The sequence below is a fragment of the Nomascus leucogenys genome, chromosome 9, assembly GCF_006542625.1.
Source record: "Nomascus leucogenys isolate Asia chromosome 9, Asia_NLE_v1, whole genome shotgun sequence".
NCBI lineage: Eukaryota > Metazoa > Chordata > Mammalia > Primates > Hylobatidae > Nomascus > Nomascus leucogenys.
In genome coordinates, this window is record NC_044389.1 from 75,976,935 (window position 1) to 76,002,848 (window position 25,914).

Below are 25,914 nucleotides of genomic sequence, written 5' to 3' on the forward strand. Positions count from 1 at the left end.
ATATGACCAGCTTTCAGCTAAAATGTATTCCCTAATCAAGTTTATTCTGTCACTTTACTTGCTATTATCAATAAGACAAGTAATATATTTAAATATAGAATAAGTAACAATCAAAATGTTAACTGAATTAATATATTGGTAAAATATAGATTTTAAAAGTTTTTTGAAAATATTTGAGGAGGGGTGCACTTTTGCTCCCTCTAATTTTACTATATATGTCTCTGACTGTATGCAATCACACCTAGCTTATGCTGTCCCTTCCATTCTCCACTTGACATTAGAAAGTCAAACATAGACTGGAGTAAAAAAGGGAGAGATCTTTTCCTACCATTTAGCAGATTAAAAATTAGACTGGAAATGCATCTCAGTATGTCAGCCATAAATGTCTAAGGGATAATAATCCCACTACATATTTGTTGAACTAATTACAACATATTGCACAAAATGAAATACTTTGAATCAGAACCACTTATGAATGGTCAATTGCATACAAAAGTGCTGGAGATATGGTGATAAAAAGATGATTCAGCCATCACAAAGCTCAAAATTCTACTGGGAGAAACAGGTAGAGTGACTGAAGCCCAGGATAATATTTCAAATAATAAGTACAGTGAGATACTTATTTGACAGATGCTGTAGGAGCAAACTCATCAACTGTTTGGTAAGTACTTTCTCTATTCTAATTTGAATACATTCTATTCAATTGAGATACACAAAACATCAATTCTCCCCATTGGATTTGGATCCCATAAAACTACCTATTTCCCCAAATAGATAGTGTTTTAACTTAACAGACCTCATAAAAAGCTTGACACTAAAATGAGAATTTATAAATTGTGATCTGTAGTAAGTGAAGCGAAAAACAAAAAGTATGTCCATGAACTAATCCCTGGAACATGTAAATGTGATCAAATAAGGAAAAGATATCTTCGCAGATATAATTGTAAAGAATTTCAAGATGAGATCATTATGGAATATCCGAGTGGGCTCCAAATCTAATGGCAAGTATCTTTATTAGAGAAAGACATAGAGGGATTTAAAACAGAAAAGGAAGAGGAGAAATCCATGTGAAAGAGACAAAGATTGAAGTTATGCAGCCACAAGTCAAAGAATGCTTGGAACCAAGAGAAGCTGGAAAAGACAATGAAAGATTTTCCCCTAGAGCCTTTGGATAGAGCCCTGCCAATACTTTGATTTCATATCTGTCCTCTGGAACTTGGAGACAATAATTTTTTAATGTTTAAGCAGATGGCTTTGAGGCAGTTTGTTATGGCAGCCATTGAAAGCAAGTCGTGATCTAGTTTGCCTTATTTTCCAAAGCATAAATAATTTTCACTTTCAATTAGGAAAATTGAAATTCCACAAAATGCAAGTGCATACAGAAATGTCTATCTGAGTTGCAGTTGGGAAACATTTTGCATTTAAAAAGGAAAAGTTTTAAGATATAAAAGAAAGTCTTGAGAAAACAAGAGAATATCCCTCATATATGTACAACTTCTTACTAATAGAAGCCTTAGATGTCCAGCCAATTTCAGAGGCAAAGGCTACCATTGACTGTTCATTGACCATTGACAAGCCATATGTTTCAATGATGAAATACCGCATAACAGAACACTCTAAAGCATATTGTCATAAAACAACTGTTTTATTACTAAAGTTTCTGTGGATCTGATATTCAGGCAGGATTCAGTGGGGATAGCTTACCTCTGTTCTACATGGTGCTGACTGGGATAGTTCAATTAGGGTAAGAGAATTGAAGATGGTATCACTTGCATGTCTGGGGCTTTGGTCCTGGTTGTTGGGTGAGGTGCTCTAGTTACGCTTTTATCTCCACATAGCCTCTAATTACTCAATATTCTACCCCAGCCTTTAAAAAAATGTTATTGTGGTAAAATACACATATAAAATATACCATCTTAAACATTTTAAGTGTACAGTTCAATGATAATAAGTACGTTTATATTTCTTTGCATCCATCATCACCCATCTATTTTCAAAACTCCTTTCATCATACAAAACTGAAACTCTATACTTAGTAAACAGTGATTCCCCATTTCCCTCTCTGTCCAGCCCCTGGCAACTGCTATTCTTTCTGTTTCTATGATTTTGACTGTTTCAAGAAACTTATGTAAGTGGAATCATAAGGTATTTGTCATTTTGTGACTGACTCATTTCACTTAGTATAATGTCCTCAAGGTTCATCCATGTTGTAGAATTTCTATCCTTTGTAGGGCTGACTGATAAGGAGAGACTTACTTCTGTCATTTAAAAACTTGTTTTCTATATGGCTTATAGCATTTTTGTCCCTTGCTTCCTGTATGACTGTCTTCTTTTGTGTTTAGTTGTTTATGGTAATGAAATGTTTATGTGTCTATGTCATTGACTTTTGTATATTTTCTATGGCTATTATATTCAACATCCTACAATTATAACACTCTTATTTAGATTTATAGCAGTTTAACTGCAATAATACACAAAACTCTCTCTTTTACATTTCCATACCCACTTGTTTTGGTTGCTGATGTCCTAAAATTACACCTTTACACATTGCAGGTCCAAAAACAAAACCTAATAATTTTTCAATATATCAGTTTCTTCAATTAAACCATTGTTACAATAATAGTAGCTTCTATAATTGTCCATGTACTTACCTTTACTGTGATATTTGTTTCTTCATATATGACTTCAAATTATTGTTTAGTGTCTTTTTGTTTTCATCTTCAGAACTCACATTAACATTTCTTCCAGGACAAGTCTAGTGTTAACAAACTCCTCTCAACTTTTGTGTACCTAGAAATGCCTTAATTTCTCCCTTAGTTTGAAGGAAATTTTTGCCAGATATAGGATTCTTGCTTGACAGGTTTATTTTCTTTTAGCACTTTGTATATATTGGCCCATTTCTTTATGGTTTCCAAAATTTCTGATAAGATATATGGTCATAATTTTATCAAAAATCCCTTGTATGTGATGAATCACTTCTCTTTTGATGTTTTTGATATTCCCTTTATTGTCTTCATCATTTCAAAGGTTGATAATGTGGATCTCTGAGCTCATTGTATTTAGAGTTTACTGGGCTTCTTAAATGTTTATATTCATATTCTTTGTTATATTTGGGAGTTTTGGCCATTATGTCTTCAAATATCCTCTCTTCTTTTCTCTGTCTTCTTATGGACTCCATAATGCATCTGTTTGTCCACTTGATGGTGTACCAATTGTTCCTTATACTCTGTTCACTTTTCTTTAATCTTTTCTCTTTCTGTTCCTTGGATTGATAATTCCCATGATCTTCTCTTTACATTTGCTGAGTCTTTCTTTTGGCTGCTTAAATCTACCTTTGAAAATCTCTAGCAAATTTTTTTCATTTCACTTGTACTTTTTAGCTACAAAATTTCTTTCTACTTTTAACTTTTCTATCTCTTTATGGATGTTTATAATTTATTCTTGTATTATTTCTTGATTTCCTCTACTTTTCTTTTAGTTCTTTGAGCATCTTTATTACAGTTGTTTTATTACAGTTGTCCAGTAGGTCCACCATCATGTCTTTTTCAGTGACAGTTTCTGTTGGCTTATTTTATTTTATTTTTAAATGAGCCATTCTTTGCTGTTTCTTTGGATGCCTTTTATTTTTTTTTGTTGAAAATTAGACATGTGACTGTAGTAATGTAGTAACTCCGGCAATCAGATCGTACTTATTTCTCAGGGTTTCCTAGGTTTTCCCCTTTTGTTCTAAATGTTGTAGACTGTCTCTGTGCCAAGGATTGATCTGAGATGTATGTAAATTTAAGGTCTTCTCAAGTCTCTTTTGAGCCTGCACCTTTCCTTGGGCATACACAGCGACTTTCTAATTTCTCGTGTGTATGTGGTTGCTTTTAAATGTCCTAGTATTTAATGTTTACCTCCAAAAAGAAGAAAAGAGAAAAATGAAGGTGGGAAGCAGGCACTGGCCATTTAAATCCCCTGGAAATTACTTCAGCCAGAGGGTGTGTGCAACAATGGAGGGGAGGTGCAACAACAGTGACTACCTAGCTCTTCATCTACCAGTCCGTGATTAGAAGCAGCAGTAAGCAATCAGAGCACAGATCTCCAATATTTGGATTATAACGTTCTTTTTGCCCATGCTGGCTTCTGTGAACTCCATGTAAGTTGCTCCTGGAACATATTCATGGCTGCCTGCCATTGGACTAAGGGTCAGGATAGGTAGCTGCTACTGTTTTAAGAGCTTAAATTGATCAAAAGTAACCATAATTTTCCTTATAAGCTTTCCACTGGAAGTTTCAAGCCTTCAATAGACTCCAGAACTCCAGAATATTTACGTCGGATAGATTCTGCCAGTGCAATTGTTGTCTACATGGGGAGACAGATTTCTGGTGCTTTCTATTTTGCCAACTTCCCAAAATCTTCCTTTCTAATCTTGTTTCTCTCCTTGAAAGCTGGGGAGGACCAGCTGTAATTCTAATTTTTGTTGTTAGTGGACTATGGCTGTGAGAAATGTCTTCTGGATGGGGATGCCACTACCCCCTACACAGCTCACATCTCACCCACAACCTTGGTTTTCTCCTGCTCTGGACCAGCCTTTTTTTATTTATTTCTTTTTCACTTGATTGGCTTCCAAAAATGAGAAAAGAAAACCTGTGAGATCTCTTAAGATTCATACCCCAAAATCATATATCTTCACTTCTGCCACATTTTACTGGAGAAAAGTCACAGAGCAAACTCAGATTCAAGAAAACGGGCTGTCTTAGAACTTTTGAGCTTCTATAATAAAATACCTTAGTTTGGGTAATTCATAAATAGTAGTAATTTATTTCTCAGCGTTCTAGAGGCTGAAAAGTCAAGGCATCAACAGATTCAATGCCTGGTGAAGGTTTGCTGTCTGCTTCATAGATGGCACATCTTGCAGAAGGGGTGAACAGTATCCTCACATGGCCAAAGGGGAAGGCAATTTCCTTCTGTTCATTTTATAAGGGAGCTAATCCTATTCATGATGGAAGAACCCTCATGAATTAATCACCTTCTTAAACTTTTAATACAATTGAGTTCCAATATATGAATTTTGGAGCGCACCAATTTTAGGGAAGTGGACTCCATCTCTTGAAAGAAGAATGGTATGTATGCACAGGGATAGGAGGAATTATCCGTGGCCATCTTGCAGGCAGACTACCACACAGTGCTCTGCTTTTTCTTATCATTTTCTTTGATGACATCTGATCCTTTCTCACAAATATCTCCTTTGTAAAATACTTAGCACTTATTATTTATATCAGTCATTCGGGAATTAGTCATATACTGCCTAGTGGAACTTGTCATTAAACATTTTTTCCCTTTTTGTCATTTCAAAAACAGTCACAAACTCTTGGAGGTTAAAGATGGTGTTCTATATTTCCTTGTACCCCATAAAACCAACATAGTAGGTATTTAATAAATAACTGTCTTCTTAATTATAAATTTTAAGTGGTGGGAGAATAATGTATTTACACTAATGCACGGTGGTTGTATTATTATCCACTAGATTATTTCTTGCTGCATATCATACACTGCATTATTTCTTGCTTCATGTCAATCAGTTAGTACTGACCTCCCTTTTAAAATACCCCTGACTTTCTCATGCTTATCATACATATATGGTTATGACTAAGAGTTGCGAATGGACACAGATATGGGAAGCATATTTAAGAGGATTAACAAAAGAGTAATTAGAAGAACACATAAATCCACAAAGAAAAAAAATGACTCTTTTTTGAAGTATGCTAGCATTTTCAACATGCCTGTTGAGTTCATGATTTATGGGAGTTTCAATTGTTTAAATGTTTGGAATACTCTGCAATAAAATAAAAATTCTCTTCAAAGTTGATAAAAATGCTCAGAGGCATACTTCCTCATTTGATGATTCATAGTTACCAATGAAACCCAAGAACTCCATGCACATTTTCAGCAAGAGCAAGGCATCTGATAGCAAGGGAGCTGGAAAGGAAGAATCATACAGTGATCTAGACAACTGTCATGTCAGTGTAAGCATCAGATAAACTGATTGCAATGGTTGATGGTACTATCTCTAGCGAGAGTAATTTAGGAAACCTGAATAAGAAACCCTCTCTTGTTCATCACAGGGATGACTCTTGGTGGAACCCAATCATATTAAACAATTGTAGAATCACCAAGCTAGACATTTTATGAGATTAACTGATTTATTCCTCATCTTGAAATAAAATCTGCATGCCACAAAACTCTTCTATGCTGCTGAGACTTAGTTCTTTCTTTGAGAAAAATAAGACCCATTTATTCATGCAATAAATTTTCATTGTGTGTGAATTGTATACTAGGCTGGTTCCATGTGCTTGCCATACGTCAGTGAATAGAAGAGGCAAAGATCTTTGCCTATGGAACTTGCAGTCTAGTAGGGGACATAAATTATTTCATAAGCTTCTGCTTTATAAATATCATTAATCCTTACTAATAATGATACTTACAACAATGTTTATATATTTTACATTGCTTTTCTGATAATATAAAAAAAACTATTCCCAAAATAAACCCAATCACTAATAAGCTGTGAGTTTTGAGTTTAGAATTCTTCTCATTAACAAACCATTTCATTTTCAGATCAAGAATCTAAGGTTTTTAAAAAACTGATTTTACGGAAAATAAAATCTAACCACCCATCCTAATGTTCTTTACTTCTTTATCTGTCTTTGAAAAATATCTTCCTTTCTCTATGTTGAGTTGGATATGCATTCACAAAATCTACCATACTGTCCATATATGTTAGATATAAATTTCTGAGCTCATATGAAAGAAACCAAATTTGAATAGTTGAAGCAAAACAGAAGGGTTTATTATTTAAAAAAATGTATTTTCTCAAGGACCCCAAAACACAAAGCTGAACTTGACAAGTGAGCACTCAAAACTATTAAGGCTGTCTGCATGACCCTTGCTCTAATTCCTCTCTCAAATAGTGTCTTATTGATTGAGGTAAAAAATGACAGCAGTTTCTGGAGCAGTTTCTGGAGCCTATATTCAAATCCTGGCTATGTCATTTGTTAGCTGTGTAGCCTGGAACAGGTAAATTAATCCCTCTAATTCTCAATTTCCACATCTGTTAAAATTAGCATAATTATAATCATATCAGGATAATACTGATAGGATTATAGCAAAAAATGATAAATAATATCTAATGATTGGCATGATACCTGCTTCATAAGGAGTCTTCAGTAAATATAAACCACCATTATTAAATAGGAGATGTTAAGAACTGAACTGAGCTGGGGAGGGCTGAGCTGCCAGATGTGGGAGTATTCAATTAAGACAACAAGCCAAAATTAAAGTAACAATTAAGCTTTTATTCCACTTACTGTGATAGTATAATCAAGAGTACAGAAAGAAAGTGCCGGCTTCACCTGTGTTTCATTTCCCCTACAAATGGCACCACGCAAGGGTCAGATGCATTAGTACAGTTTTGGATAACTATCTTACTGCTCAGGGAACCCCAAACTAGAAGTTCCTGTGGTTTTATGGACCTAAGGGCAGGGGAAGAGGCTAGGGGAAGATCTAGGAATGGGAAAGTACCAAGTACTAAGTCAGAATGGAGAAAAGTGTCCTCCAGGGTACCCACTCCTCCCAACAAGCAGGTCTTGGCAGAGGCTCCTGGAAAGCCTCATCTCAGAGTCTCCAGTAAAGAAGCCTCTGAATGGAGGCTCCTGGGCTAAGAATGCAAATATATATATAAAACATGGCTGGCCAGGGGTCCTAAGTCCTTGACTGCAACTCCCGTCAGAGACTGCAGCACATTGTTTGTGCAAGTCAATATGGGGAGGGAAGCTTTCCTCTGTGAAGGCCTCCCAGGCAGAGCCTTTGTATTGCCTAGGGCAGGGCAAAATCATACAGAGGTTTTTGACTTGGAGCTGGATTCCTCGAGAGGATTTCTAGGAGAAATCCTCCCAAAAGATTCAACAGTTTATATTTCATTTGTATGTTGGTGGTTCTCTTTCTAGTGAGATATAGTATAGATGAAAATATCTAACGTAGATTAGGTATTACTCTTATTATTACTATTGCTATGGTTGCTTGTATATAACCGTTCAGATTATAGCTCCAATAAAACAACTTATTTTATTCTCTCCAGGGTTAGGTAATATCATTATTCCTCATACTGAAGGCTTTTGAAAAATGTTCCTTGATCTTTACTATACAGAGTTTAACTGCTCTGCTCTCAGGAAGAAAGATAGTTGGAAATTCACCATCTAAATTTAAAAGGAGGAAAAATCTCAGCTGATAGCTGGTAACACAGTGTTGGCTATATATTGAGATACTTATTTAAAGCATCATATAGGAAATGATGTACAGGCCAGGCACGGTGGCTCATGCCTGTAATCCCAGCACTTTGGGAGGCCAAGGTGGGTGGATCACCTGAGGTCAGGAGTTTGAGACCAGCCTGGCCAACATGGTGAAACCCCATCTCTACTAAAAATACAAAAATTAGCCAGGTATGGTGGTGTGTGCCTGTAATCCAAACTACTCAGGAGGCTGAGGCAGGAGAATCACTTGAACCTGGGAGGCGGAGGCTGAAGTGAGCCAAGATCATGCCACTGCACTCCAGTCTGGGCAACAGAGTGAGACTGTCTCAAAAAAAAAAAAAAAAAAAAAAGAAAGAAATTATGTACAATCACTGTAATATGTATTAAGTTTCTTGTTTAAAAATCATCTAAATTTGTTTAGTATCCAATCAAAATTGAAGTCTCACTTTGTGCCAAGAATTATGTATTTAATAAATGGGGAGAGGAAACAAAACAGTATTTTTTCTTGAACACATGGAAATTTATAGATAATTGCTGCAATAAATATTGATCATATAAAATATATATTGAACAAACTTAACTACAATATTACTCTAAAAGAGAGGAACATGTTTCTGTATTACAGTATATGAGGTAGCCTGGGGTGGGGGCAGGAGATCAAGGAGAGTTTACCCCAAACTACAGGTGTTTATATTGCGATCTAAAGGATGAGGGAAAATGACTTTACTAATTCATTAAAGAATCACAGATGTCTTAAGCTTGTTCCAATCAAGGAAAATTGTATATTCAAAACCATTGGTTCTCAAATTTGGCTCTGCTTTGGAATCATATTCATAACTTTACACAATACTGATGCCTAGATTTCATGCCCAGATTCTGATTTCATTGGCATGGGGTATGGCTTTGGTGTTGGGATCTTTTTTTATAACTCCCCTAGTGGTTCTGATATACTTTAGTCAGTGCTTTAGAAACAATGTTTAAATTTTCAAGGTAGGAGGATTATGTCTTACTCAAGAAACCATAGAAAGACTCATACGGTTGGTTGGAATTCAAAGAAAAAGAGGGAATGTGTTATGACATGGGTCTATGAATATAAACAATACCAAATCATGCAAATTCTGGTAGGCCACATCTGAAGTTTGGCCTTTATCTTGAGAATACTGGAAGACTATGGAAAGACTTTAAGCAGATGTTATAATCTCAGAATTTATGTTTGCAATGAAAGACTGTAAAGAGAAGCTATGAAGTTAGCTTCGGCTAGGATGGTAGGAAGGAATGAGTTAAATAGATTCAGGAGATATTTTTAAAGAGGTGAAATTGGCAGAGTTGGGCAAAGAATTGGATCTGAGAGGTGGTGAGACTGACAGCTTGATTTTTGGCTAGTGGGACTGAGCTGATAGTAGGGATAGATAGTGAGCTTAATCTTAGAGATATTTGAGCTCCCTTTGAGGTATCTAAGCAGAGACAGTGAAGTGATAGTGAAATATAAGGAGATGGCTGAGCTTGAGATTTTTATTGTTTAGGAGTAAAGATCTAAATTGCAATAGAGATGCTTTACACTAACCTTGTCAGTTTCATAAAAATTACTTTACTGGTACAAAACATGGTAAAAGGCACGGTAATCGACAGAAAAAATGATTCAGATGGTACCCATGACCTTAAGTGGTTAATTATTTAATGGAGGAGATAGCAAAGACAGTGAGAATTTAATGTGATTTTAAAATGAACATCTTAAAATGTCTCAAGGTAGAATGGAATAGAAGAGAAGAAAATCCAGCAACTTTTATCAGGTTGTAATAATTAAATGCTAAAATATTATTAGAAAAATAATAATATTCTGATCTGATAGAAAAGGAAAGCTAATAGAATTTGAGGGAAGGGAATGACCCTGAAGAATCATGAAAACTCTCAAGGATACAACATCATATTAGGACACGGTGTCTAGTTGGAAACATTTTGGTTTTTCATTCAGCTTCAACTGGAGAACCAAAAAGAAAGAACAAAGAGGACAGCAGGAGTTTTAAATCATGGATTTGTTTATTCGAAACTGCCACATACCAATACAACAATACTATGATAAGAGCTAGGAGTACAACTGTGGACAAGGTAGTCATCATTCTGGCACATAGTTTATAGGTTCATATCATATTTATTATAAAAAATAGTTTATTTGGGACAATATCCCTAATTAGCTTTCACAAAGGAAACCAGTCAAAATAATGACTTTATTCAAAGAGGTTAAGTAGCCATTCTATGAGTTTGTATTCCCTGTGTGTTGAAGCAAGTTTGTTTTTTTCTTTTTTTGAGACAGAGTCTTGCTCTGTTGCCTAGGCTGGAGTGCAGTGGCGCCCTCGGCTCACTGCAACCTCCATCTCCCAGGTTCAAGCAATTCTCCCGCCTCAGCCTCCCAAGTAGCTGGGATTACAGGCATGTGCCACCATACCCGGCTGATTTTTGTATTTTTAGTAGAGACGGGGTTTCACCATGTTGGCCAGGCTGGTCTTGAACTCCTGACCTCAGGTGATCTATCTGCCTTGGCCTCCCAAAGTGTTGGGATTACAGGCGTGAGCCACTGCACCCAGTCTGAAGCAAGTTTTAGGGCAGCTGGTTTTCAACCTTGGCTATACATTGGAATCACCTGGAAAGGCTTTTAAACTACTGATGCCTTGGTTATACTCCTGGGGATTCTGACTTAATTGTCCCGGGGTTTGGATGGAGCATGAGAATTTTTTAAAGCTTTCCATTCTAATAGTCAACAAAATATTCTAATGGTCAACAAAAGTTGAAAGCCACAGCTTTAAGGGCATGTTTTATCACTCAGACTACTAAGTCACCCGAAGAATGAGACTGAGCAAGGAACAAAAGAATTCTGATTATATAGGAAAAATAATAACAAGCATTTCTTTAATCTCAGTGTGTCATGAACACTTCTAAACAGTTAACATATTTTAAATCAGTTAGTGGTCCCAAAAACCATCTGAGGAAGTCATTTTTACTATTCCCATTTGAGAGATGAGAAAACTGAAACCCAACAGCACACACCAAGTAAGTGTTAGAGCAGGTGCTTGAACTCAATCAATCTTCTGGAGCTTCTTATCTGAACTAGTATGATATATTGCCTCTAAATATAGTGTAATGGTAATTTTACACCAGAAGAATTATAAAAGAAAGGAAAAGCTATAAAAATAGAATATCATTAAATCAGTTAAATGCCAGTTGGTAATAGAGTGATTATTATGACTGCATAAAACATCTGTGGGCTATACATACCTGTATATGGACATATATATGTATATATGTATATATTCAAATATGTCTATATATAGATATATGTATACATATTTGTATATATATGTGTGTATATATATATGCTGGTTCTCATGTTTTATTCATTTGTAGGAATCAGTTAACAAGTTCTTGTTACATAGTATGAAGGTTCTGTTTTCAGTAGTGAAACAGTGAGATAAAAGTGGTTGAACCATGTGATTTTTTTCTGACTTTTCAAAGACATTTTCTCCTGGAGGAAACTCAAGTGCTAAGGCTATTCCACATAATCTCAAGAACAACTACTACTTTATGGTAATGACCAAACTGTAGTAATACAATCTTAGGAGCATATAATCATCCTCTAGGGAGCACATTTTACAAATTGAACCTATTTTGCAGGTGGAAATACCATAAAGAAAATTATCATTGGAGAGATTACTGGCACACTGCATTCATTCACATGTCAAAGTGGAAAACATTCCAATTTAATTCTATAAAACATGTATCTGAGTCAACCTGCCATATGTATTTTTTACACTTTCTATGCCCTTACAGAATATCTACCAAATAAATGCTGCACATTTCTAAGTGGCTGGCTTTTAAGATGCTTTGCCTATGGCTTTTTGTTCCCTCTTTTTGTCAGCTGAGAAATCAAGTAAACAAAACATTGTGGCTGGTAGCATATGCCCTCAGTGCAGTGGATATTTTGTGTCCGGCAGCTGGAGCATTGGTCGTACAGACGGGCTTCATTTGTTCCATATGAATACAAGCTAATAAATGGAAATAATTCCATTTGATATTCAATTAAGAGCTCTCCTGACTCCTGTTATTACAGCCTACAAACTATTGAGCATAAAATTAAAATTGAGCAGTTCAGCTCTTTTTGACATTATAACACTGCCTGAAAAATAATGATGTAAAATTATTTTTACATCAGTCGCAAGTCATTCCTTACAGCCCATGGCAAATAAGAAGTGGAAACATTGAGGAAGAAAGAGTAAATATTTAAAACTTGATCATTAGTACACATAATGTTAGGAGCAGGCTACTGTGCTCATCCAAATACATCAACCCAGTTTGTTGAACACAAGATATTACATTGATTTTAACAGAATGTTACAAGATTATTATCGCCAAAGCTCCAATGAAGGAAATGATTAAAGCACTAGGCATTTTAAGGTCTTAAAATGACAGAAAATACTATAGGAAATCAATAACCAGATAATACTGTAGAGAATCAATATACTGTAATTGAAAGGAAATTGAATTGGGTTTTTTTTTATCCCTTCTAAATTTTCTTCAGACTGCCAGACCACTGAAGATAGTGAATCTTGTTTTGCCATCAGTGATGTGACTTTCTGTAAGTCTCATGTGCTGCAGGGGCCACCTTTATTGTTTTTTATTTAGGAAGCACTCAGCTGAATAGACGGTATGAGAATTTGTGTGTGTGTTCTCTTTACTAGTCTTGGACTCCTTGTTAAAAAAAAAAAAACAAAAACAGAAACAAAATCAAAGACACAGCAGACAAAAACAACCATCTCCACATAACTAGAGAAGTCAAATTAATGAGAATTCAGACACTGAAACCAGAGGACTTGTTAGATAAGCCTCACACTTGAACCTAAGTGAAGTCCTTCTTCTAGTTTTTATCAAACACTATGCCTGTCATTCTTGCTATGCAACAAGAAACATTACCAGTTGCAGATACAAATTCAATTTGAATCTGTATGAATCTAACTCATCTTTATTTCTTATTATTTTAAAAATTTATTATAATCAAATAAAAAAGCTTGAAATGAACCTCAGGGAGATAAGTGAATATGAACAGAAATTAAAGAATGTTAAAATGAGAAATCCAGGCTGGGTGCTGTGGCTTAAACCTATAATCCCAGCATTTTGGGAGGCTGAGGTGGAAGGATCCCTTGAGCCCAGGAGTATAAAACCAAACACTTAATAATTCTGAGTCTCAATGTTGTTGACTATAAAATAGAAATATCTTCCCTACCTACCTTAAATAGATGACATTTATGAAAAAGATTCATAAGTTATAAAACAACACCTCAATGAAAAATGCTGTATCTGGACTTTAAAAAGAATTGAATTAAATACTAATTTCACCTCTTAGTAAATATGTGATCTTAATGAAGTCCTTAGTTTTCTTGTCTATTAAATAATAATGGTAAGAGCACCTTCTCATACGGTCATTGTGAAGCTTACATGTATAAAAAGCTCAGTACCATGGCTGACACGTAGAAAGCATTAAACAGTGTTCAAAAATGTAATCAATATAGGAAATAAGTATTATTTTGTTTCCTTAATAATTTCTTAGTTATACCCCATTGTGATATGTGATAAGAGAATGTACTTTATTTCTAGTTTTCCAGATAATCTGTATCCTAAACATTCTTTACTCCCAAATTCAGTCTTTGAGCATCCTAGCTCTTGACATCCACAGCTAATATTTAGGAGACATTAAAGTTTGTTTGTACATTTGAAGGAAGAACTAAGTTAAATAAATGGAACTTACCAATCCTAAAATCTAGACTGCTATTATTAAGAAGAAGAAGAACTGTACAAATGCTGTTATCAAAGGGCATATGAATCAGGTGGGAAAAAAAAAGAACACAGAAAGGTGAAAAGTCTTTGTCAAGCAGAGGAGAGAAATTATTGTCTTGTAATACATATGAGAGAGTCTATACAAATATTAAACATTTCTAAAATGAAAAGAAATATTATACATGGTATAAATAATGTTTAAGACATTGCCTAGGTTAAAAGATGAGATATATTTACCTATTCTACCTACTTCAAATGCTTTTTTGCTCTTGTTATTTGGAACCTCCAAATACTAGAATGCTTTAGAATTATAAAACCATTGACCATGTTCAGTTATGTTTAAAAGAAAACATCATTCTGAGGAAACTGGAAATTATATATTTGTAAATGTTTGTCCATAGCATTGCTGAAACAAATGGCTCAGGTTTCACTGTTAATCCAGTTGCTGATATTTTTGACTACTCAATACACCAAAATGGTACAGTCAAGTTGGTGCTAATAGATGTCATTTATTTACACAAACTGACAATAGGTTCACCAAACTTAAGAGACAAATCTAAGGGGGACAGAAAAGAAATTCCCGTGTGTGCTTTGGCAGCTTAGACATATTTACCATGAACAAGATTATATCTTAAAAGCTATTTGTTAAGCTTAAAATTAAGTTATATGGTTGTAATATGTGGAGATAGCACATTGGAATAGCTCTTCACTTAATGTTATAGATCACTTTTTCCACCAATATTATTTAGTCTAGGAAAGTAAAATCCTCCTGAGGAAGTAATTAGAAAAAGCACACATCCGGGAATGTAATTGAGGATAGACTTTTGTTGACCTCAGAAGAGAAAAGCTCAAAAGAAATTTCATAAAATTTTAAATTTGGCAAGAGGACCACAATATCTTTGATAATTAGACTTTCAACACATTTGGATTTGCTAATTGGATCTAAGTTCTAATTAGGCTTTTTATATAACTAAGAATGACATATCATTGTATGAATTTAATGTGCTTTTACAGTTGAAACTAACAATTAGCAGCCTTTTCCAAATTATTTTAATAAGGAAAAAGCTGGCTCTGCTGTTTATACTGTGACATTCCCTTCTCTTAAGATATATTATGTACATTTTAGTTTTCTTAATTAAACACCTTTTGGGGAGCTTAACGGGAAACTTGGGTTTTAATAGGAAGCACGTAATTGTTTATTTGTGGGGGAGACTTGCCAGCCAGTATGTAGATGACGTTGGAAGCTACAGACAAACCTCAATAAAAAGAAATAAATCACAATCATCAGGAGGAAACAGCACAAATAACCATTTGCCCCTATGACCATTCAGTTAATCAAAACAGTCTCTGAATACGATGAAAGATCCATTACATTTTTAAGTGTGCACATGCAGAATATGTTCCCAAATGTGAAGGCTCATGGAGCTGGTTTCAGGATGAATAATAGGAAATTTCTTCTCAAGATGTGCATTACAACATTCTCTCTCTCTGTAGACTTGTTCCGTAAACAGTTATCTGCTAATTCAAGTCAAATCATCTCTTTCTTTTCTCCATATTTTTGATCGAGAGTCATCAATTTTCATCCCATTCAGATATATAGACAGTAATTTAAAAACTGGTAGCCCTCAGATTTGTATATTCCAAGAGATAAGACCTATATAACAGCATAAAATTAAACTACCATTTGGGTGAGTAAAGAGCAGTGAGTCATTGCAAGACTTTAAGAGAAAGGCTGCTGCCAAAATATTCCAAGCAAACTGATAACACTGCCAAAAAGGCAAATTATATTGTTTTATGTGCTATGAATACTTTGAAAACAAAGACATACACATGATTTTTTTTCAAATAAAAGCAGTTGCCCTTCTAACCATATTAAAAATAGTGTCTTTTTTCCCAGTAAAAGCCATATAAGATCAAATTAAAACCATTGAAACTATTAGAGAATCTAACTTACAGTAATTGATATATTAAAAGAGACATTATGTTAGAGTTACATGTGCTATTATTTTTCCAATTAGTGCATTACTGGGACTGAGTGATTGGTGTATACATAACTCCTCATTAAGTAAAATGTCCTCAATGAGCCTCCTAAAGCACATTGGGTACGGTCATGTGCCATATGATGATATTTAAAAGCAAGAAATGGCATTTCTAATAACTTCATTTCCTATTTAAAAAGAAAACCTGTGCAGTACTCTTTCCATACCAATTATTCTAAGAGCTATCACATAGTTCTCCATAAGGACTATACAGAGGTGATGGGACTGTTCTTCAGGCAAAAAAAAATGACCAAAGTTGTCTTATCTTTCAGCTTGGGTGCTGGAATCCTGTCACAGGTCTGAATGGGTCACTGACTGACAAGAAATTGGAGAATAACATGCGTGGAGTGGTTCTACGCGTGGTAACTGTTCTGGTAAGTATTATCTGAGCCTTGTGGTTTTGACTTTTGGAGGTTACTTTATCCTATATTTCTTGCTTTTATTAACTGATGACATAATCTTAAAAGAGCTTTTAACAAATTCTAAGTACGCTTTCTAAGATTTTTTAATGGTCGTATTTCACAGCCTTCAATTTACGTGGATCAGGATCACAGTTTTGCAGACTTTTAATTACAGTGTATGTGTTAGGAATTTTCTTAGAAATTTTAGGCTCAATTTCCATCCTACAGTTTTCTACACATGATAAAGTAAAGGTATGTCTCAGGCCTTCTTTCATTAAAACTATAGTGAACATAGATAGTGAACATATAGTGAACGTTGAAACTATAAATGAACATAACCCTGACCATGCCAAACAATGGTAGATTTGGTAAAATGTACATTCTGTAATAGTGAAATATTAACAAACTAAGAATTTTTTCTCGTAAGAACCTACTTCAAAGGGAAGCTGTTGTTTAATAGGCATCTATTGTTGACTGTATTCCAGGCTCAGTGCTGATTACTGAGGACATTGACAAATAAAATGACAGATATAATTCTGTCTTGATAGAACTTATCATCTAGTGATTCTCTGAATGTTGAATAGGATTACAGTAGTTTCGCCTTATCTGTGGGGGATGTATTCCAAGATCCTCAGTGGATGCCTGAAACTGTGGATAGTTTTATGTTTTCTTCCAACACAATCACATTGTGTAGGGCTTGTAGGTTATAGAGTGTGGATATGCTGGACAAAGGGATGATTCACATCTAGGGCATGTCAGTGGGATGGTGTGAGATTTCATCATGCTACTTAAAACAATGTTAAATTCAAAACTTATAAATTGTTTATTTCTGGAAGTTTTCATTTAATATTTTTTGGGCCATGGCTGACTGGGGAGTAACCGAAACTGGTGAAAGAGAAACCATGGATAAGGAGAGTCTACTGTATACCTGGGAAAGATCTGTTACAATTTCATTTACTTATTAAAAAGTCATATGTAACAAACCTGCACATTGTGCACATGTACCCTAAAACTTAAAGTACAATAATAAAAAAGTCAATAAATGGTAACTGTCATAATTCTATACATTATAGTTTTCTTTCCTAATAGATATATATAACAAGATGTTAATAGAAATATTCTTAAACAGTAAAATACTCAAATGGGCTCTTTCTAAATAGCCATAAACCACGAAGGCATACATTCTCCTTTGCTATTCCAATGTGTTTTATCATGTTCTAGTTTATAGCCTGCTTCAAAACATAATAGTCTATAGTTACTACTTTATTTTTCTTCAGAAAAGTCTACTTGTTTTTAATTTTGAAAAAGATTTTCCTATGGGCTAGGTAAGTTGCAGAATTAGTAAATAGGAGAGGAAGACTTTTTGATACGTTGATGCTAATTGGATGTTCATCAAATTTTATAACAGCAGTTTCTGCCCTTTGTACATTGTTTACTACAAATTAAATATATGCAATATAATTTTATTGTCAAAAAAGTGGATTTATGAATATTTTCTATGAAAGGACATTCAATTGTGTAACCTATTCTTTTTGTGGCCCATAAATTATTCCTAGTTATTATTTTTAAAAGGGCTTAATTGCTTTTGGTAAATAATTATAAGTATTTCACAACTTAAATGTGAATTTGCTTCTGTATGTACCTAAGGGTGCAGATATGCATTTACATTGATGCACTAACATCAAAAAAAGACAGACATTTAAAGTACAGCAAATTATTAATAGTCTTTCCTCCAGTGATTAACATGAAAACTCCAGTGATGATTGCCATGAAAGACAGTATATGTGCTTTGTTTTCCTTTGAGAAAAGAAAACAAATCTTTAAGTCCAATTAACCTCAATCAGTTTTAAGCAAATATTTATTTCGTAGTTACTATATGATAGACTCAGTAATGGATATAAGGGAAATAATATACAGACCTTGTCCTCAGAGTATTCATAGAATCTTGTTAGGTTGCTGCACATAGAGAAAAACAGCTCAGGTTGATTAAATATGGTTGACCCTTGGTGTCTGTGAGGCATTGGTTCCAGGAAACCCCCACACCAAAATCTGCAAATGCTCAAGTTTCTGATATAAAATGATATAGTATTTGCATATAACCTATGTACCTCCTCTCATATGCTTTAAAGCATTTTAGATTACTCTTAATACCTAATACAATGTAAATGCTATGTAAGTAGTGGCTCTACCGAATTATGTATTTATTTTTGTTATTTTTATTGGGTTTTTTTCCTAATATTTTTGAGCCTCGGTTTGTTTAATCTATGGAGTTGAGTCTGCAGATGCAGAACCTGTGAATATGGAGTGCTAACTGTAGTTACTATGTGCAAGCTAGTCTACTAAGTCTTTTGCATGTATTGTCTTATTTTGTCCTCACAATATTCCCAAGAATTAGGTAATATTCTGACCTCAAGAAGGAAATAGGTAATATTCTGACCTCAAGAGGAAACTGAGACATCCAGAAGTTGAAATACATACATATGTATATATATATATTATCATTAAGGGAAGGGGTTAAGGTCTAGAATCAGACTTCCTGAATTTGAATCCTAACTCTGCTACTTACTATCTGTATAATGTTCATAAATACATGAGCCTACAAGAAATTGAAGAATAACATAACATGCAAGGAGTGGTTCTACGTGTGGTAACTGCTCTGGTAAGTATTACCTGAGGCTTGTGGTTTTACAGATAGTAAGTAGCAGAGTTAGGATTCAAATTCAGGAAGTCAGATTCTAGATGTTAACCCCTTCCCTCTTAAAGATCCATTATACTGTCTCCAGTCCTACTGTGATAAGTGTGAGAATTGAGGTGTCTATAGAATTTCGTTTGACTTGAGAGTTGAAAATGCTTACGTCTGAATAAGGTGAAAGTGAGTTTTATTGGGAAGGCTTGTAGGTACAATTATGTTAAATTCATTTCCAGGCTGAATAAAACAATTGCTATTTTGTTCATGAAATAGCAGCACTTCGCACAGTGTTAATGCCTGCACACCCCAGGTTCACCTTCATGACTCTTAATAATCTCTATTTCCTGCAAGCTTAGCCCTGCACAGATATTGAATATGGTTTTGTGACTGGAGACATGCAAGCAGTGTGTTTTTTTTTTCAAGTCTTCTATGATGGACTTATCAGTTGGGTGCCAGTTGAGTAACAGGTTGTTACACTTATTACATTACTACAATATACAATCATTGTATTTAATAATTTTGCATACTTCCTGTGTCTTTCTGTAACTACTGTGAGAATGGAAACCAGTCATTCCCTTCTTATTTATTTTCTACAAGTGCCTTTTCAGGTCTAGCTCTTAGTTATATGGCCTTGCAAGCTTCTTCTACTCAACACTGAGAACCACTTTCCCCTCACCCCACCCAGCAACTCCCAAATCTTGAGGCTTTACCTCACTAAACCCTGAAACTAGGATTTGATCTCTATTCAACTTGATGTTGTCACCTAAACGTAACCTCCCGCCCTCCTATATTCCAAATATTTACGTCCAACACTTTCCAGAAGAGAAAAGGGAAAGGACCAATGTGTACATTGGAAGAAGGTATTTCCTCCTTTCTTCTATTGAAAATGAAATCTAGTCTCAGCTCTACCCACTCCCTCTTTTCTTAAGAAATTTTATATTATCAATTACACCAGGTTAATAAAATTGATTTTTCTTACCAAGGTTTTGAAATTCCTATTCTTATGACTGTTGATATTTTATTGACTTGAAAGAAATAATCTCATATTTATTTTAAACTACACAATTCAGCACTCTACTGTTTGTGATCCCATGGGCAAATAAGTGGCGGTCTCAAACGTTTCATTGAAGAGTTAAATAGAGGTATTATTGACAAAGATGTAAATAGTGTTAAAGGAATCAACAAGCAGTGTTGAATCACCAGGACCTAGATGCACAGAAAGCATTGACTTACATGAAGACTGATAAGGTATGGGAGGAAGCAGTATTAGTAGACAAAGCAATAGAGCCATGGGAGAGAGACCATCGCCCATAGTAGCAGTGAGCTACAGTGCAGAAAAAGAAAGAGAATCACTGCCAATACCAAAATCAGGCTATAAGGAACTGGGAATAAGGGATACCCTGATCTCACTCCTCTTGTCTATCTCTTTGCATGGTCTCCAACTGCAAATCCAACCAGAAGTCACAGGTTATGGGAGCCTAAGTAAGGAAGACCATGAAAGTTAGTCTTTCAGGACACAGAGCAAGGCAGTGAAGCCCTCAGTGAATCCAGAAGAAAAGGAGGGAAAAACCAACACCAGCATCTACCATTTGATAGGACCTATTATAAGAAGGTTATATATATAAACTTATTTAATCCTTATAAAATTTCATATGAGTGGTACTAATTACATTATAAGGATAAAAATAGGGTACATAAGAGTTAACTAAATTTCTGTCTCCATATAGCTAGCAGGAGCCGGATATAAATTTCAAGATCAGAGATCCTGGTTCCACAAATCATGTCCTTAGCCACTCTGATAATCTGCCTTCTGAATCAGAATGGACTCATGTTAGATATAAATGAAATTTGGTATAATTATTGAGATGTGAGGATTGCATTAGTTGGATTGATAACTTAGGAGAATTTTCCTAAATTGCTTCATATATAGATTTCTTTGTATTCAACCATCACCAAAGCCACAGAAATATGTCTTAGAAATGGAAGAAAAGAAAGAATGACAATAAAAGCAGTCTCTACTACTTGGTGTCTCTTCTAATCTCTTTGTTTCCATAATTTACCCACTGATCTTTACTTCTTACCAAGTGGTCCAAGTGTATTACTACAAAGGAATTATGAAGATTTTCCCGCTTTTAACTTCCTGAGTTATGCAATGTAGATAGCAATAAATGACCAATTAAGTCATTCAATTGTTTTCATGGTAATTCACAAAAACACTATTGGAAACATTACTGAGTTATAAACATAATCATAATATATATGGTAATAAAATGGAAAGGAATTGGTTACAAATGAAAAGAAAGGCATGAGAAGCTATGCTGCAACAAATATAAGATATCTGAGAACCATAAATTGGCATTTGGGAGGAGCTCACTGATTAGTAATTCTTATTTACCTGCTTTGATTGGCCTTAAAAAAGACATGGACATTCCTAATAAACATACATTCACTCATGAATTCACACAAAACAGTCAAAGATCCTGACTTTAGAGAGATTTTTTGTTGTTTGTTTTCATTGAGACAGGCTCTCACTCCGTCACCCAGGCTGGAGTACAGTGGCATGATCATGGCTCACTGAAGCTTCAAACTCCCGGGCTCAAGAAATCCTCCCACCTCAGCCTCCTGAGTAGCTGGGACTACAGGTGCATGCCACCATGCCTGACTAATTTATTTTTTGTAAAGACAGGGGCTCGCTATGTTGCCCAAGCTGGTCTTGAACTCCTGGCCTCAAGTAATCCTCCCAAAGTGTTGGGATTACAGGTATGAGCCACCGCACCCATCCAGGGAGTTTGATTCTTGCAAGATATCTTCTAAAGCTCTCAAAATAGTCTTGAAAAACTTCAGTGCAGTTGTTCTCCATTAAATACACAATACAGCATTTGTTTGCCTAGAATTACCATTAAAATAATTCAATATATAAATTGAATTCGTATATAAATATATGACTGGAAGTCTATAGTAAAGACTGTGATAGTGATTTTTCTGTATTTTATAAATTAAAAAACATAGGTTTTCATATTTTAATATCTCTAAAATTAGGATGCATCCTTCAACTTCTATTTGCAATTGTAATTAGCATCGTTTCTCTTTATTAGTGATGTGTAAAATAGTTGCACATCTTACAATAGGAAACATTTCAGATTAAATAATGTATGGTATTTTTACAAATTAAGTTAATGGATATTCCTGGAAAGTTAAATTCAAAGTCACTGGGCAAGAAGCCACATAAAGAGAATAATTATTTTATTTTATTTTATTTTATTATTAGGACTTTTATTAGCACTATAAATCAAATCAATAGGTTCAAGGAAAAATAACAATAATGGATAACAAAAAGGCACTTAAAAAAGTCAACATCAAACTCATGTTTTGCTATTTTCTTTTTTTTTAATTTTTATTTTATTTTATTTTTTATTTATTTATTTTTTTATTATACTTTAGGTTTTAGGGTACATGTGCACAATGTGCAGGTTTGTTACATATGTATCCATGTGCCGTGTTGGTTTGCTGCACCCATTAACTCGTCATTTAGCATTAGGTATATCTCCTAATGCTGTCCCTCCCCCCTGCCCCCACCCCACAACAGTCCCCGGAGTGTGATGTTCCCCTTCCTGTGTCCATGAGTTCTCATTGTTCAGTTCCCATCTATGAGTGAGAACATGCAGTGTTTGGTTTTTTGTCCTTGTGATAGTTTACTGAGAATGATGTTTTCCAGTTTCGTCCGTGTCCCTCCAACGGACATGAACTCATCACTTTTTCTGGCTGCATAGTATTCCATGGTGTATATATGCCACATTTTCTTAATCCAGTCTATCATTGTTGGACATTTGGGTTGGTTCCAAGTCTTTGCTATTGTGAATAGTGCCGCAGCAAACATACGTGTGCATGTGTCTTTATAGCAGCATGATTTATAGTCCTTTGGGTATATACCCAGTAATGGGATGGCTGGGTCAAATGGTATTTCTAGTTCTAGATCCCTGAGGAATCGCCACACTGACTTCCACAATGGTTGAACTAGTTTACAGTCCCACCAACAGTGTAAAAGTGTTCCTATTTCTCCACATCCTCTCCAGCACCTGTTGTTTCCTGACTTTTTAATGATGGCCATTCTAACTGGGATGAGATGGTATCTCATTGTGGTTTTGATTTGCATTTCTCTGATGGCCAGTGATGATGAGCATTTTTTCATGTGTTTTTTGGCTGCATAAATGTCTTCTTTAGAGAAGTGTCTGTTCATATCCTTCACCCACTTTTTGATGGGGTTGTTTGTTTTTTTCTTGTAAATTTGTTTGAGTTCATTGTAGATTCTGGATATTAGCCCTTTGTCAGATGAGTAGGTTGCAAAAATTTTCTCCCATTCTGTAGGTTGCCTGTTCACTGTGATGGTAGTTTCTTTTGCTGTGCAGAAGCTCTTTGGTTTAATCAGATCCCATTTGTCAATTTTGGCTTTTGTTGCCATTGCTTTTGGTGTTTTAGACGTGAAGTCCTTGCCCACGCCTATGTCCTGAATGGTATTGCCTAGGCTTTCTTCTAGGGTTTTTATGGTTTTAGGTCTAACATGTAAGTCTTTAATCCGTCTTGAATTAATTTTTGTATAAGGTGTAAGGAAGGGATCCAGTTTCAGCTTTCTACTTATGGCTAGCCAGTTTTCCCAGCACCATTTATTAAATAGGGAATCCTTATCCCATTTCTTGTTTTTGTCAGGTTTGTCAAAGATCACATAGTTGTAGATATGTGGCATTATTTCTGAAGGCTCTGTTCTGTTCCATTGATCTATGTCTCTGTTGTGGTACCAGTACCATGCTGTTTTGGTTACTGTAGCCTTGTAGTATAGTTTGAAGTCAGGTAGCCTGATGCCTCCAGCTTTGTTCTTTTGGCTTAGCGACGCGGGCTCTTTTTTGGTTCCATATGAACTTTAAAGTAGTTTTTTCCAATTCTGTGAAGAAAGTCATTGGTAGCTTGATGGGGATGGCATTGAATCTATAAATTACCTTGGGCAGTATGGCCATTTTCATGATATTGATTCTTCCAACCCATGAGCATGGAATGTTCTTCCATTTGTTTGTATCCTCTTTTATTTCATTGAGCAGTGGTTTGTAGTTCTCCTTGAAGAGGTCCTTCACATCCCTTGTAAGTTGGATTCCCAGGTATTTTATTCTCTTTGAAGCAATTGTGAATGGGAGTTCACTCATGATTTGGCTCTCTGTTTGTCTGTGATTGGTGTACAAGAATGCTTGTGATTTTTGTACATTGATTTTGTATCCTGAGACTTTGCTGAAGTTGCTAATCAGCTTAAGGAGATTTTGGGCTGAGACAAGGGGGTTTTCTAGATATACAATTGTGTCATCTGCAAACAGGGACAATTTGACTTCCTCTTTTCCTAATTGAATACCCTTTATTTCCTTCTCCTGCCTGATTGCCCTGGCCAGAACTTCCAGCACTATGTTGAATAGGAGTGGTGAGAGAGGGCATCCCTGTCTTGTGCCAGTTTTCAAAGAGAATGCTTCCAGTTTTTGCCCATTCAGTATGATATTGGCTGTGGGTTAGTCATAGATAGCTCTTATTATTTTGAGATACGTCCCATCAATACCTAATTTATTGAGAGTTTTCAGCATGAAGGGTTGTTGAATTTTGTCAAAGGCCTTTTGTGCATCTGTTGAGATAATCATGTGGTTTTTGTCTTTGGTTCTGTTTATATGCTGGATTACATTTATTGATTTGTGTATGTTGAACCAGCCTTGCATCCCAGGGATGAAGCCCACTTGATCATGGTGTATAAGCTTTTTGATGTGCTGCTGGATTCGGTTTGCCAATATTTTATTGAGGATTTTTGCATCAATGTTCATCAAGAATAATTATTTTAAAGAATACCTCCAAAAGAAAAGACAGGAGGAAATATACCAATTAGAAAACATAGGACAGTAATAGCAATGGGAAAAATTACTGTCTAAATTAAAAGTGTTGCCTCAATCATGGAAGGATATACACAGAGATAGGAAATACACAGAGTTAGCTTATCTTGAACCATTACCACAAAGCAATATCGAAAATATCTATTGAGAGAATGGTAGGTTTTTCTAAGCAACTCACCAAAGGAAGGTTTGTTTGCCTGGCTGCAGCAGACAGCCGCCTACTGAGTTATCATTTTGAGTAATTTCTTTTTCCTAAAAAATATCTATTATTAGTCTCACTTTTTGGAATTTCTTTTTTTTTTTGAGGGAGATTGTGACTGATATATAGGCACCAGAATCTTAATTTGTACCAATACAAAAAAAAAAGTATGAAGGTTAGATTTAGTTATTTATATACATCAGTGTGAAGTAAAGCAATGTATTAATTTCCTCTTAATATACCTTTTCCAAAGGAATAAATAATATATAATTCATTTTTCATTCAAAGTACTTCAAACAATTTTGTTGACTTTATTTCACCAAGTCTCCTCTATTTAATACACCTATACTAAGAAGATTTGGCACACACTGCAAAAAGCACTGAACTTGCAGTTAAAAGGTATGACTTTCAGTATCGTACCAGTTTTTCTGCTTAATTGATCTTTGAATTTATGGAAACCAAGAAGCTGTTCTGAACTTCAATTTTTCCATCTGTGAAAGAGGAATAATAAAACCAGTCACAAAGGGTTACTACTATATTAACTGGATGAAACTATGTGA

The 25,914-nt window shown here is 35.0% G+C and overlaps 1 protein-coding gene across 2 annotated transcripts in view; it reads left to right on the forward strand.

Annotated features, from left to right (window-relative positions):
- GRID2 (glutamate ionotropic receptor delta type subunit 2) overlaps positions 1-25,914 on the forward strand; it is a 1,459,902-nt gene that overhangs the window by 1,090,582 nt on the left and 343,406 nt on the right. For both annotated transcript variants that reach the window (XM_003257534.3, XM_030819132.1), the window contains one exon: positions 16,426-16,527. In XM_003257534.3, coding sequence (XP_003257582.1) covers positions 16,426-16,527 — 102 coding nt within the window. The remainder of the gene's footprint in view (positions 1-16,425; positions 16,528-25,914) is intronic.